Here is a 16,015-nt window from a genome sequence, read left to right as displayed (position 1 = left end):
AGTATGTGTGAAGTGGGGAAGATGAAAGAAGTCAGAAATTGAAAAGAAGAATGAAGAAAAGAAATAGAAGTAAATGAAGTTAAGCTAAGAAGTAATCTGGAATCATACGCTAAGTAATTACTAGTCTGTTTATGTGTCCCTGTATATTTTGCTAAACATGCATGCATTTTCTTTTTAACAGAGAAATATGTACAGGGTAAACTCCTGAACTGTGGGAGCGTAACTGTATAATTAAAAAAATAAATAAAATATGAAAACTAGGCGGTGTTAATTGAAACTGCCTGGACATAGATCTGAGAATGCACATAACATTGCAGTTGTATTGATAATGAAGTAATGAATTGTTATATAATAATGAATGCAACATATAATCAGTAGCAGTGATATAATAGATTGTTGTTTGACTTTAGGAGTCCCGTTCTGCTTCTAGAAGCAGAAGTGAGCATGGGTCTGAAAAGTCAGCAAGTCGATCTCCAGCAAGGTCTCCTGCCAGATCTTATTCTAGAGGCTCTAGAAGGTCCAGGACCAGGTCTCGGTCTCGATCCAGATCGGAGTCCCGGTGAGTTTTGCTATAAAAATTGTACTCCATTCTGAATAAGTGGTTTGTGGCAGCATTTAATTTAGTGAATACTGTACCACCCGACCTGAGAAAGCAACCCACCCACTCATGTTTGCATGTCTAAACCCATACACATTACGTTGTGAAAACCCCTTCCCTTAGCACTACTGTGACAGATTCACATTTAATCTGTGTACAATAGTTCAATATTGAAAACTAGTCCCTTATTTGGTCCTTGTGCTAATCTTAGTACACAAGAACTTGTGTGCACATGCTGTCATCCCTAATGATGAAATTAAGTATTTTCCAAAATTTTTTTTTTCACACCCACTTACCATAACTCAAAGCACATCCCCTAAACAAAATTTGTCAGCATTGCTCCATGCAGTGAACTCTGGATTCATTGGGTAGTACTGACTGGGGCAGACACAGCAGTTCTTTCTCGGTGGTTAAACCGAACTGTAAAATACATTTTATTGTGTGCAGTATCTTTGGTTGTGGTTACTACTTTGTAACATTTTGTACTTGGACTTTTTTCATTTTTGAGTTCTTTGTGGTAACACTTGCTATTGGCAGTGTTTTTCCCTTCTCTCCATTTGTCTCTCTGGATAGCAAAGATTTAGTGCTACATGTGAGCTCACACTCCTTTTCCAGGTCAGATTTGTCTCCCTGCTAGATATCTTAAGCTTGACTGTGAGGTTAGACTTTTGGTTCTATAACTTGGGAAGGAAGATGTTTAGTCTGTGAAGGCTTGTTTCCCAGGGAAGGGACAAGACTAAAGAAGACCGATAGAAGCTCACAAAAATGTCAGTCTCTTTTGAAAGACTTTTCCAGCTTGCCCACTTACATATGCTAGCTGTCACACATGCACAAAGCTCCAGTGTTGCTTATTCCATGCCTTCCATTTGACTTTGGGTTGACAACTGTCCAAAATTTTTCTGGACATTCAAAAATTAAGGGACACTGTCGGTGACATTGAAGAACAGAACAATGTTTGTGCGCACAGTAATGTAAGACCATCCCTATTTTGAGGGGAGATTAAACGTACACCTCTGTTCTGCATGCATTTTGCTTTCATGTACATGTCTAGAGGTTGACCTGAAAAGTTGGCAACCCTAATTTTGACCTCAGGAGGTTTAAGTTGGTGCCCTTTTTCCCCATTTGATGCTGACTGTATGTGCTGTATTCAGCACTCAAACCTGTGTCCCATCTCAACCAGACACACATCCTTTCAACTAGTCAGGTCTTACTGACAACCGTGCAGAGTATCCAAGAGCTGTAAGTGGCATATTTTGCTAAGCACTGTGGATCATTTCCCCTGCTTCCCTCCATGCAAGAGAGGTAGAAGGCAAACGTTTGAGGAAACTGGTTATTCTCCTGGGAGTATCCCACACTGCCATAAGTAAGGGAGCTGATTCAAACTTCACACGTTGCTGTCTATACGATTTCAAATTCATGGGATATCCATGAGATGCTGTGACAAAAAGGTGACTCCTTCGAATCCCATGTCCTTTCCGTACAGAAGCTGGCACGAGGCTTTCTGGTGCCCTGAACTCTCCACCCCATCCCTTGGAGAGTTTTCCTGCCATACAAGTATGTATGGAAATAACCTGGTGTTAAAGTAGTTGTATGAGGACATTATGTAGATATGGGATTTGCCAGAATTGGACCTGTTCCTGAGGTCTGTGATCTGGTCAGAATCTTTTGTGCTTGCCTTTATTGCAACAATTTGGAAGGCAGATGCTTCCTCTGTGAAGTGGACTCGAACCTTGACTTGCGCCTTTCCTTTCACATACAAAAGGTTCTGCTGAAAACAAGACAAGGCTAATTTAATCCTTGTAATTCCCTCCTGACAGTACAGCCACAGTATTCTGACAGTGAAAACTTTCAGCATGGCAGTTAACTTTTACACAGGTCCTTACTGACAAAACAGCAGGGTAGAATACTATACCTCAGTCTTTACCTTGGAATGCATCGGGCTGTGGAAGACAGCATTTTTTTTTTATTTCTTACAACAGCCTTTAACTTGAAAAGTATGCAGTAAAGCCAAAAGATCTAATTTGGTAAATATGTAATGGCGAAGTTAGGCTCCAGGTCTGCAGGTCTTAAGCTACTAAAATGCTGTCCCACTGCGGTGCCCTCTCGTTATGACATGTATAATATACCAGTATGGGGTATAAGGTCACACTTTCTTAGAGCAAATTGGATGTTTTCTGTGTGAGGTGTTTTTGAAGTTGTCAAACAGACTACAGTGCTCACTTTAACAAAACAAGTTAGATGTAGACTGTAGAGAGAGAGTATTTTAGCACGATTGTGTAACAGTAGGGTCTGTAGTTCAGTCCTCTGTGGTTATGACTGTGCTCGATAGTTAGTTAAGCTTGACTGTTGGTGATGCTTCTTGTGGTAGATGGTGCAGCTGTGCAAGGTCCTTCTCGCAGTAAGATGGTTGTAAGACTAAACCTATGCTGTTTGTCCCCCCCCCCCCTCGCCCCCAACAAAAAAGTGTAGATGTTTTCATTTACTTCAGAATTCTGTATGTTAGTTTTAATACAGTTAATACAAATTGCCAAAAAAAGTATATGGTGCAGTGGGAGTTTGCAGAAATGGACTTCGCTTCTGTATTTGGGGGCATGAGGTATGCCTGCTCCCTAAAAGTTGACTTCTGTTCAAGTTAGTAGTGTCTTTTGCCTTGGCCCAGAGTACAGTGTGGGGTAAACTACATTGTTTGAAGGGGGTTATCTAATAAAAGCTATCGAAAGAAAGCAGAGGCCTGAGGCTTGCAGAGCTGTGGAAATCTTCACTTGACATTTGCACTGATGGGAGCTTTTTGTCTCTTTCAGGAGGCCAAATGATCCTAGAGTATACCACTAGCGCTCTTATCTGAGGTTTGTTCCTCTTAGTCATTATCAAACAAGGGAAAGATAGTATTCTCACTATTTTAGCTGAGGAAAGCATTTGCTCCTTAAAGTTGGAATTTTAAGGTAGTTTCCCCTAGGATTCTAAAGTGTGTAGTGATGGTCAGCCGCGTAATAACCTGGTGTCAGCCGCATAATAGCCTGATGTTTTAGTTTTTCAAGCTGCCCTTTAACCAGACATCTGCTTTTTGGGTACATCTGTCTCCCCTGACCCTAGCCATTATCCTTCCCAGTATTGGGTTAGGTTTGCAAAGATTTTCTTTAATTTCTTTGTATCCTGCAGCCATACTCTGAACAGGCTTCTGTCTCCCACAAAAAAGGCTGAAGTTTAAGGGGAGAACCTTAAACTAATCTAATTTGTATGAGGAAGAGTAACTGGGCTAGTTATCAAGTTGCCAGTGACGTAGTGAGGGAACACGGACATTTGTTATCAGAAGACCTGCCTTAAAGAGATTTATCCTGCCATGAAAAGATATCAAATGGCAGTCTTAGGAGGCCTTAGACTGTCTGAGAGATGGGGACCTATAGGTTCTGGTCCACAAAAGTGACCGATATTGAAGGTTACATATTTTTGACTGTGTGTGGTGGTTTTTTAATATGGCAGATAAACCTGTAAATTTTAAGAGATGCTAGTCTTGCTGTCAGAAGATGCCCTGCTCTGACTCGCACGAACAGTGTCCCTACTATTTAGGGTTGGTGCCCCGGAGGTTGAATGTGACATTTGTGCCACATTCAACCCCAGGGCCCTTGTAGAGTGCTGTAACAAACATCTTCTCAAAGGCTTTGTACAGGGTAGTCCTCTGTTCTTGGATTCTTTGTCCAAGTCTTTGCAGGATCTGAAGGAGACCTCGTACCCCTGTGGCGTCACCTTCCTCGCTTCTAAAAAGCAGAGGCTCTCTGATAACAGATCCCCGGACATGCCATGTCCAGCCTCTTTGCCTTCGGTTTGGAGGGCTCATTCCCAGAACTGTGGATCAGGCTGTGTGGTCCAAGACCTCATCAGGTCAGAGTCCTTTGGATCCGAGTCAAGGTAGGCTGTCCCCGGATCTGTCCGATATGGCTCCCAAGTCGTTGGATCCGACAGTAATGTTGGATGCTACCGTTAGAGGTTTCCCCTTCCGGATCCCCCAGGACCCAGTCATATCCAAGAAGTCGGAGCTTATCTTCTCTAAGCCACAGAACTTCAGGATCTCAGGCTGGATTTTTCGGCAAGATCTGTCCATTCTTCAGCTTCGTCCAGGTCATCCAGAAGTAGTCTTCTCTCAGATGTGGATAGGATGATGAGTTTCCTCAAAGCCCAAATTGAGTTGGGCCCGCTGCTGTCCCCAGTCCATACGGCTAGGGGGACCCTCCCTATCCACAGGTCTCCACTCTCCACTCTCCTCTTCCATCCTAACTGGTATTGTAAAGTCAGCACCTGGAGATTCGTAGCAAGAGGCAGACTTTGTTGGGAATACCCCCCCCCCCCTCGACACAGAGTCCATGGCTGGATGTGTTCTGCAGCCCTCAGACCTGAGTGGGCCTCATCTCAGAGGGGCTGGGGTGCTGGTTCCCTGGGGTTAGGTTTACATCCACATTTTTCAGACTGCTCCCTTCCCTTCGGGGCTTCTGCACTGGGCAGCTTGGGGCCAGTATTGCACTGCAGGGTCCCTTCTCCCTTCCTAGGTGGCCCTGGCCACTGGGAATGGACTTTGTCTAGTCCAGCCTTCCGGGTAGTAAAGGACCTTCTCCAGTTTGGTAGTTTACTTTCCTTAAGGTCTGCCCCAGCCTCTCTGAGGCTTCATCCATGCAGGGTCAGCCCACTCACAAGCATCATCAGATGGGCACCGCCCCACTTGCAGTATCTATCTATTCTAAGTAATCCCCTGAGCCCACTGCTTAGGAGCCAACTCGGAAGAGAATGTGTAAGATGCCGCACATGGACTCCTCCAGAGTGTCCCTCACCGAAGATGTAGATTATGAGGAAGGGAGATAAGTCCACCAGACTTCTGCCAGAGGAGGTTTCCTTCGGGTTCATCTTGTAAGTCCTTTGAGAGGTGGATGGTCTTCCCTATGCCCGCCTTCGGAAGAGTCTTTGTTCCTAAATGAGTTTGGGATGGGCCCATCTACTACTGGGGACGAGCTTGTGGATTTCATCGCAGCAAGACTTGGAAGGCACTGGACATGGTGGATGCTGTGCTTAAGAAAGGAAACGAGTTCCTCAGTCCCCCTCAGGACAGGTGGTTGTGGAACAAAGGGGTCCTTGCTGATGCCATCGTGGTGGCCACTACCAAGAAGGAGCTAGCTGAGCAGAGCTCTCTGGTCCTTTTGAACAGGAAGTCCCGGACGATTGACTTTTGGAAAACAGTTCCACTTTGGGCTGTGTGTTCGAGACCTTAACCTGTAGTGAGCAGGAAGGCAAGACACACTCTGCAGTAGGGATCAGGTTTCTACTCCCCAGAGGTCCTTTTGTAAGACCCAGAGAAGAAGTAAGAAGCTTTGGTTCCAGAGGATGCTGTCTTACTTTCAGGATGCTTCCAGGAATCCGCTTCTGCAGGCTTGGGCAGGAGATTCAATGACAAAACACTGTTTGGGGGGGCTAAGGGAGTCTGCAAAATAGGGGCTCCTGCGAACCCTTCTCAGAGAAGCCCTTCCAGGGCTCCTGATGCACTGCCTTGATCGTCCTACCCTGGAGGCAGTAGAGGGTCATCTCTCCCTTCACCCATTAGCTTGGACAGTGTTGCCTCTGATTAGTGGGTGCTAAAATCATTTTCAGGAGTCACTCCATTTCTTTTTCCCAGCCCCCTCCAACTCAAAAGATTTCTCCCAGACATACCACCCCATCAGAGGGAGTTGGTCTGCCTCGAAGGTGCAAGACCTCCTTAAAAAAAAAACATTCAGGAGGTTCCAGCAGGATGGCGAGGGTCCGAAACTTGATCTAGATTCTTTTTTTGGTGCCAAAAAAAGACCTGGGACCTGTGTCCAATTCTGGACCTTGGCAAGCTAAACCTTTCTGTCAAGAAGTTAAGTTCACAGTGGTCACTCTTGAGCAATGAGTGTTCTAGCTCATCAGTGGGAGTGGTAAGTAACCTGTCTACCACGTAAGGAGTGGTTCTGGCCCAGAAATTGTAGTTATTGGCCGTTTGGGCAGTCTTCCATCTCTCTCAACTTTCTGATTTGAAAGCCTGCATTTGCACTTGTCTCTGTCCTGTAACTCGTCTAGTGCAGATAACAGATTCTTAGTTTTAGCACTTAAATTTGCTTGTTCATGCTCTACTTGTTCAGAACTTGTAAGCACTAAATAAGCTACTAATTACTATAGCACTCAGTCTTCCTCATTATCTAGAGGAAAACCGGTTTTATACTTTTCTCACTTAGCGAAAAACAGCTCGTGAACTCACTTATCTAGAGGAAAATAGTTTTTTATTTAAGCATGACCAAGGGTCAGCTCCCAGTGTTCTCTCCTGTCTGATGAATCTGTGCATCTTGAGGCAATGTAGAAATTGCCTCGTGTACACAGACAACCCTTTCCTCCTACCACCCAACACTACAACCTGTGAGAGATGCACTTCTCTCTCCAACCAAGACTGAACTTGACCGTCATGAGGAGAAGGTAAATATTTGCACCACACCACACTCATCACATAGTCTCATTAAATCTACACCACCAAAATCCACACACAATAACACAAACATTTGCGGCGGCCCTCAATAATAATCTAAGCAACGGAGACCTCCAAAGCAGAAACGCACACAACCCAAATGAGAAACAGCCCACAAACTCTGTGTGCCACTCAACCACAGCCAATAAGGCAAAACAACGTACCCAACACACTAGTCATAGGTGACTCTATAGTCTGGCACACTGATGTCCCACTCACCAGGCTAAACAAGGAGAAGGTTACTGTCAGCTGCCTGTCGTGTGCCAGGATCCGCCACATAACCCATGCACTCGGGTCACTCCACAACAAGTACAAATATGACTGTCATTGTCCATGTTGGTGTGAATAACCTGAGACGTACCTCTCTGGACTACATGAAAAGAGACATGGAAGAGCTCTCCGATCTTGTAGCCCAGGCAGGTATGACCCTAGCCCTGAGCAGCATTCTGCCATTGCCCAGAATACCGCAGTAAAAGGACAAAATGATTGACTTCAACAATTGGCTAAGCTTCTGGTGTCATTCTAAGGGGATCCAGTATCTGTCTGCTTGGGATGACATGGTCGACAGACCACAATGCTTTTCCACAGCCTGCACCTGTCGACCCTGGGATTCAGCCTACTGGCTAAGGCTCTTGCTGCCCCTATAGTGCCTTTTTTAGGCAGGGTTCAAACAACAAATTCACCACCATAACAGGAACAGGCAAGCAAAAACTGAGGGTAATGCTACTCCGTTAGAAGTCTAAATCTCAAAATGCACTCACTCTAGGCACTCCTTAAAATGGAGAACATTGATATCTGTGCAGTGACTGAGACCTGGTTCAAGGCTCCAGAGAGAACCCCTGCACTACCACGCTATAACTCGTACCGTACTTTTCGGCCATGTAACCTAGACCGAAACACCAAAGGCGGAGGTGTGTCTATATTCATTAAGGATATCCACATCTCCAGGCTAGTTGCTTACCATAATGAATCGGAGGTTATTCAAGTGCAATTAACTCTGGGCAAAACTGCAATCCAAATTGTAGCTTGCTACAGATCCCCCACCATGCCCCAGGATTCCCACTTCTCTGTTCTTGATGTACTGGAAAATATTAGGATTCAACCAAACACCCTAATAATGGGCGATTTTCAACTACCCCACCATTAACTGGGAAAACTACTCGTGTACCAACTCCTTAGCTCAATGCTTTCTGGAATTCAAACTCCAGTGCCCTAGATCAACTTATCCACACACCCACCAGGGGCAACAATATCCTTGACCTAGTCCTTATCAACATGTGTTCCACACCTGATCTGACCATAAGCTCATCACCCTTGATATTCACATCCCACCCCCACCCCCCATTAAGGAAATTGCAGTATAAAAAAATTCTCCAAAGCCAACTTCATGCTTAAGACGGAAGTGGTGAACTTCATGACACCCATGCAGATGGACATTACAGTTACAGCTGCTGAATCCTGCACAAGTGCACTCTAAGCACTTGGATGAGTGCATGGATCGTGCTATCCTCCAAAAAAAGGAAGCCATCTGGTGGTCCCCTGCCATAACTGTACAACAGAAGGAAGTAACTGTTGCAAAAGAGAGTAAAATCCCATGAGTGGAGGAGCTCCCTGATCAGCCTCAGTAAGAAGCTGAGATTCCTTATAAGATCCTCCACAAAGCTAGCTACGAAAACAAAATCGCCACTAAATCCAAGGACAACCACAAAGCATTCTATAGCTATGTCAAGAATCTAGATGGCAACACCCAGATCTGCTCTGAGTTACAGCACAAAGGCATGAAAATTGCAGAACCAACTAATATTGCCAACATCCTGGCAAATCGGTTCAGTGCTAACTTTACCCCCCTCACCACCTAAGGGGCCCATATCTGTACAGGAAGAATGCAGAGTCCCTGTAATCACAACTACGCAGGTAAAAGCTGCACACTCTAAAACCAGAAACACAGCATCCATGAGACAGGACAACATCCCAGGCTGTGTTTTACATGAACTTCAGCACGAACTGGCTCCCCACTTAAGCACCATGTTCAATAATAGCCTCGCATCAGGCTTTGTGCCCACTGAATGGCGCACAGCAACAGTTATCCCACTCCACAAAGGGGAAGCCAGCACTGATCCCGGGAACTATCGACCTATTAGCCTGACGAGCCTGGTCTGCAAGGCCATGGAACATATAATCCTGGAACTCCTAAACAAAGATATTGATAACATCCAAACTCTGGATCCCACCCAGTTTGACAGATCATGCCTCCTGAACCTAATCGACTTCTTTGAGGCAGTCATCAAAGCCGTGGATGAGGGTAAGGTGGTTCACACAGCCTATCTTGACCTCGCCAAGGCTTTTGACACCATCCCCCATTCTGGAATTAAAGCTAAACTAGGTATAAATCTCTACGTCACAAGATGGGTTGCCAACTGGCTCACTGACGGGAACCTACACTGTAAAAGTTGCTGACTCCAAATCTGACCTCAAAACAGTGACAAGTGGAGTACCACAAGGTTCCGTCCTGGGACCTCTCCTGTTTAGCCTGTACTTCAGAGAAGTAAATACCAACACAGAAGGTCTCTGGCTAACTTAAGTTCACAGATGACTGCAAACTAGGAGCCATAGTAAAGTCCCAAAATGATGTGAACATCCTACAGAAGGGCCTCACTGAGACAGAGGCCTGGTGAGTCATGGCCTCAAGCTCAATGCCAAAAAGTGCAGTGTCATCCCCTTTGGTAAAATATCTGTACCCATGAACTACCACATAAGCAGCAATCTAACACCGAATGTGTGATAAGAGACCTTGGGGACCCAGGTGGACAGTCTCTCGCCTTTTGATAGTCACATCGCCACAGTAGTCAGGAAGTCCTTCGTGGCACACCTAATCATAAAAGGGTTCTCATCCAGGAAAAAGCGGTCATTGTTCCCCTCTACTCATCACTCATTAGACCCATTATGGAGTACAACGCCCCTTTTGGAATGTACCTCACAAAGACGTCTTCAGCAGCTGGAAAGGCCACAGAAGTACCTCACAGAGGATTACTAGCCTCAAATGCCCTACACTGACCGCCTCAAACTTCAGCTTTACTCTGTAGCATATCGCCTACTCGGAGGTGATCTCTGCCTAACACATAAAGCTATGTCAAACCCAGAGTTGTTGGACATGCTACACCTAAAGAAATCCCAATCCCTCTGAGCTACACGCTCTAGGGACCTAAACCTTGTCACTACAATAAATAGGACACGCTGGAGGGATAGATTCCTGTCCAAGAGACACCTATACTCTGGCACAAGCTACCCATCCATGTCAAGCAAAGTTCTTCATTAGCACTCTTCAAGAATAATCTTGAGTGGATGGGAAATAGGAAATACACCCTGGGGATCACTTCTGTGTCTCTGTTGGACAGTGGCACAGGAAAATAGCTTTCTTGGTTGGTGTAAGCTATGGAACCTTGCTGGCTAGGTTTACCTAGGCCCTTGGGCCGATAGCCTAGTACTACCTATGTGCTCAGATCTCAAACATGCATACTATTCTATAATGATCGGACACTTCAGGAGACATTTATGCTTTTGGCTAGGGGCCAATCAGTTCAGAGCCCTGCCCTTTGGACGTGCCACAGCCCCCTGGGTGTTTAATCAAATGTATGGCAATGGTGGCTGCTCATCTCTGGCTGCAGGGGTTCCGGGTTTTTCTGTACCTGAACGATTGGACGGTTGGCATCTCACTGCTCCCAAAAGGCATCAACTAACACTGGCGACCAGGTATGTCCTCAAGCTTTTCCAGCTTCTAGGTGTCACAGTAAACCTGCCCAGGTCAAATCTTGTTCCAAGCCAAAACCTGAAATTTATCCGAGTCCTGCTGGACGTGGTATTGGACTGTAGCACTGCCTATCCAAAGGGTCCAGGTGATTCAGGATCAAGTTTCTCTGGAGTCCGACACGCCCACCTGTTCGTTTGATTCTCAAAGCACTGAGCTCTAAGGTAGCTGTCATTCAGTTGGTGCCACCCACCAGGTATCATATGCAAGTTTTCCAGTGGACCATGGAAGTCCGGTGGTCCATTCTGTCTCAGCCCATGTCTGTAACAGTAAAATTGACACGGGTATGTTGGAATTGTTTTATTTGATGGTTTCAGTCTTGGGACCTTTTTCTAGGCAGGCCTTTGCACCCCCCACCCAAGGTGATGGTGACCACGGATGCCTCCCTGTTGGGGTGGGGGAGCATGTTCAAGGCAGGGCGGTTCAAGACACGTGGTCCCCTATAGAGACCAAATTGCACATATGTTCTGGAGATGAGAGCAGTCCTTTTAACATTGCAAGCCTTTCAGGACTGCCTCCCTCTGGGGACCATAGCAGTTCAGACGGACGACATGGCTGTAGTCTGGTCCATGAACAAACAAGGAGGAACATTGTCTTATCCTCTGTGCAGAGAGGCCATGAGAGTGTGGGAATGAGCAAAGTCTTCCAGGTGCTTTCTTCTTGAAACTCTTATACCCAGGAGTCCCAACATGCTGGCTGACTAACTCGCCATATCCATCTTGAGTTGTCACGAGTGGTCCCTGAATCCGATATTGGCAAGGCAGATCTATGACCACTGGAGTCAACTGTGCTGCGACCTTTTTGCTTCCCCAGTCAACCACAAATGCAGCAGTTACTTGTCCCTGATTCCTCCATCAGTGAAGTCTTCTACGGACGCTCTTGTTCATGATTGGCCTCCGGGTCTCCCTGTGATTACCCTCCTATTCTCCTAATGCCCAAAGTCTTACAGAAAACTTGTCGCTGGAAGAGCTCTCATCCTCACTGCCCCTTTCTGACCCAATCAGGTGTGGTTTTCTGTACCAAGTCTCCTCTGAAGATGTTCTTCGTGCTTCACTGTTGCAGTCATTACATTTGGGTAATCCTGCTGGTAGGTTGCCCTCAGTCTGCCTGAATTCCAAAGTCCTGGGTCCTGCGTCGGCTGCTATCGCCCCTTCCCTGACGTCATGTCGTCAGGGGTATAAAAGCAGCCAATGCCATTTTCTTCAGTCTTTCTTGCCACGCGGTGCCCGAAGCAGAAGCAGTTTGCAAGTGCCGGTCGGCCGACTCCTGAGGTTTTCGTGTTAGTTTCACATCCGAAGTCTTCACTAAAGCTAAGTACCCCGTTGGGGAAACTTTTTTCTTGCTCCAGACCGATGTCAGAAAAAGTAAATAATTGTATTTCTTGTGGAAAGCAAATACCTCATAAGGACTTTAATTCTTGCGGTATTCCTTGCCTAGGCCCTGATCACAACGTTTCTGGTTGTCGGTTTTGTGCTAGATTTAACCAACGCACTATTAAGCGTCGGTATGATACCTCATAAGGACTTTCATTCTTACGGTATTCCTTGCCTAGGCCCTGATCACAACGTTTCTGGTTGTCTGTTTTGTGCTAGATTTAACCAACGCACTATTAAGCGTCGGTATGATTTTGCTTGAAACTATATTTTGGACGCCGATTTAATTATCCAGAAATGTCGTCTGATAGCCATCCGACTACCGGAGTTCACAAAAACGCAAAGAAAAGCTGATAGACAACCGAGGCCCAAAACCGACTACGCTTCTAAGCCGGTGCTAGTTCGTCGGTGAGGTGCTTTCGCAGCCCCTGACGCCCGCTACTTTAGAGTCGCAGGCCGCCACAGACGTGGAGTCTGCCATGCCGCTGGAAACTCAAGGTATTGGAGCCTCTGATACTATTCCTTCAGATGGGGGGGGTCCGGAGCTGCTGAGCAGGCACCAGCTTTTGAGGGTGTATTTAGACCTAAACATCTTTGCATCAAACAGACTTCAGCTTCAAAGACAAACTCAAGAGTCACGTGGACAGGCCTCTATGCCCAAAAAACAGATGCTCAAAATGGCCGAAGACTTGATCACCTTGATCAGGGGTTCCCATCCCCCTCCTGATAAGAGCCTAGACTGACTGACTATGAATCTTCAAATCAGTTTTCTATTTTTCTGATTCCTCTTCTGATCAGGAATATTCTCTTCCCCCTATGAGGATTCTGATTCTGAAGAATCTATTCCTCCAGCTTCTGCTCCAGAGGACTATTCTTTTGGGGAAACCTTGTATACCGTTAGGGAGGATTTCCACTGGGAGAGCCAAGATTTTTCAGAATCTAAAGAGGCTCTGGGATTTCATTTTACTACCTCAACATACGCCACTAGCCATGCCACCTGTGTTAGACATTGCAGATGTGTGTTAGGAGTTTAGTCTTACCCCTGACTCCTTACCTCCAGCTCCTGTTAAGCCTGACCGATATTACAGGGTTCCTGACTCCCATAAATTCCTTTTTAAAAACCCTGCTGCAGACCCAAAAACTATTTCACAGGGTCCCAAAGGAGTTATGGCTTCCGCTGCAAAAAACCCTACCCCCTCTGACAGAGATTCTAGGGCACTGGATAGATGGAGAAAAAAGGTTTACACATCTGCTACCTTGGCTATAAGGGCCTTAAACTGTCAGTTTCAGATGCTCAAATATCAGCAACATGTCATGGCATTGCTTAAACAGAAAATATTAAACTCAGAATGTGCAGAAAGCAAGGAAATGCAGGATTTATTGCATGCAGCTGAACAAGTTGGAAAGCATACTTTGCGATGTGGTTTTGATTTTTTTTGGAGGCCTCCTGCAGGGCCGCAGTTACGGGTTCTGTAATTAGAAGGCATGCTTGGTTAAAGGAACAAAATCTGCCTGATCATGTCAAAGTTAAATTATTAGATGCGCCTTTTATAGCATGATGCTTTGTTTGGTGTTGAGGCAGAAGAGGTGTTAAAATGGAGGACAAAGCTAAATCTATGCAAACTGTCAAATATTTTTTGCAAGTACAGCCACCTAGGTTTAGTAGACACTGGCCAACAAAGAAATGGTCCTTTCCTGTTGTCGCAGATCCAGCCACCCTAGAGGCAGATCCCAGGCACAAGGTTCATACAGGTCAAAGCAATGGGGTGCTTCTACCTCCAAAGTTGGAGAAGACAAATCACAACCATACAGGAAACAGTCCCAATGACTTTCCTCTGCCTGCACTAAGCATTTATCTCCTGGCAGCACCCACAGGGGGGAAATTAGCACTTTTTTCAAAATTGGCACATTATAACCCAGGACAAGTGGGTCCTAAATACCGTGTCACAAGGCTATAAGTTCCATTTTCATACCCTCCCAAAGGCAAATGGCTGGCCAGATCTGCCAAAAAATCAATGGGCAGAGGCACAAAAACAAGTCTCATCCCTCATGGACATGGGGGCCATTCAACAAGTACCAGAGCAAGAACAGGGACAAGGATTTTACTCGACTGTTCTTGGTACCCAGAAAGGACAAGGCCTTGAGGCCAGTACTGGACCTATCTATTCTGAACACATTCCTGGATATACCAAAATTCAAGATTTTGACACTGCAGCAGCTTCTGCCCATGCTGGGCAAGAATGCTTGGCTTGTGACTTTAGACCTAAGAGGCATACCTGCATGTCCCAGTCTGACAGTTATCAGAAGATACCTCCAGATTCAAGGCTGGCTCAGTGCATTACCAATTCTCTGCACTGCCCTTTGGCTTATCTATTGTGCCCAGGGTCTTTACAAAGTGCCTGGCACCAGTAATTGCATTCTGCAGACTAAGAGGAATACAAATATACCCTTACTTGGACGACTGTCTAATTCAAGCAGAGAACAAGGACATTCTTCTACAGCATCTGGCATTTGTAAAAAGATGTCTAACATGCCTAGTGTACACAGTCAACGAAAAATCAAAACTAGTACCCTCTCAAGAGATAATATTCCTGGGTGCAAGCTTAAATACAACTGCCCAGATGGCTTATCTCACGCCAGAAAAAGGCAACTGACTACCCATTTCAAAATGTTGGCAACAAAGGCCCAGTTATCTGCAAGAAAAATTCTGCAAGCTTTGGGCTTCATGGCATCCTGCATCCTACTAATTCCATATGCAAGACTGCATATGAGGAAACTTCAGTGGTACCTAAAAAGTGTTTGGACTAACATTGCCACAACCTGGAAACTATGATTACTCTCATTCCCTGCCTGCAACAGGAGTTTTGATGGTGGGCAAAGGCTTCTCACCAAAACAAGGGACAGCCATTCACATTACCCCCCGCCAGGCAGACATTAACAACGGATGCATCAGATTATGCCTGGGGGGCCCACTTGGCAGGAAGATGCATTCAGGGCACATGGCCCTCAAAACCAAATGCATCTACATATCAATCAAAAAGAGATGCTAGCTGTTCAAAATGCCCTGACGGCCTTGAAGGACCTACTTCATTCGGGACAACTACTGATGGACGGACAACACCATGGTCATGTGGTATATAAACAAGCAGGGGGCACGCATTCTTACCCCTTTGCAGACTAGCCATGACATTGTGGGACACAGCATTGACTTACCAAGTACATCTGCAGGTGCAGTTCCTGCCAGGAAGGAAAAATACTCTGGCAGACTAAGCAGAAACCTCATGGATCCCAACGAGTGGCAGCTGGATCCACAAGTCTTCAGCATAAGGAAATGAGGATGCCCGGACATAAATCTATTTGCCTCCCCTCACAACTACCAACTAAAAAGATTCTGCAGAAGGACTTATCAAAGACCAGCATGGAAAGTGGACGCCCTATCAGTATATGCCTTTCCCCCGCTGCCTCTCCTCCCCTAAGGTATTCCTTCAGGTCAAACAGGAGAAGGCAAAGATGATACTGATTGCCCCAGACTGGCCCTGCCAGTACTGGTATGCAGTACTAAGGAACTTTTCTCAATGCCCAGTTTGGACCTTACCTCAAATACCTCCTCTACTGTGCCAGCAAAAGTCAGATCCTGCACAGCCAACTCAGGACTTTAAAACCTGGCAGCATGGCTGATAATGTAGCCCTACAAAATGCACCTCTCGGTAAAGCTGTTTGGG

General features: G+C 45.8%; 1 protein-coding gene across 3 annotated transcripts in view; it reads left to right on the top strand.

Annotated features, from left to right (window-relative positions):
* TRA2B (transformer 2 beta homolog) overlaps positions 1 to 16,015 on the top strand; it is a 668,812-nt gene that overhangs the window by 55,026 nt on the left and 597,771 nt on the right. For all 3 annotated transcript variants that reach the window (XM_044075946.1, XM_044075947.1, XM_044075945.1), the window contains exon 2: positions 411 to 559. In XM_044075946.1, coding sequence (XP_043931881.1) covers positions 411 to 559 — 149 coding nt within the window. The remainder of the gene's footprint in view (positions 1 to 410; positions 560 to 16,015) is intronic.

The sequence above is a fragment of the Protopterus annectens genome, chromosome 6.part1 (genome assembly GCF_019279795.1).
Source record: "Protopterus annectens isolate FY-2018-M chromosome 6.part1, PAN1.0, whole genome shotgun sequence".
NCBI lineage: Eukaryota > Metazoa > Chordata > Ceratodontiformes > Protopteridae > Protopterus > Protopterus annectens.
Note: the sequence above shows the minus strand (reverse complement) of the source record. Positions and strands in the feature narration are given on the sequence as shown.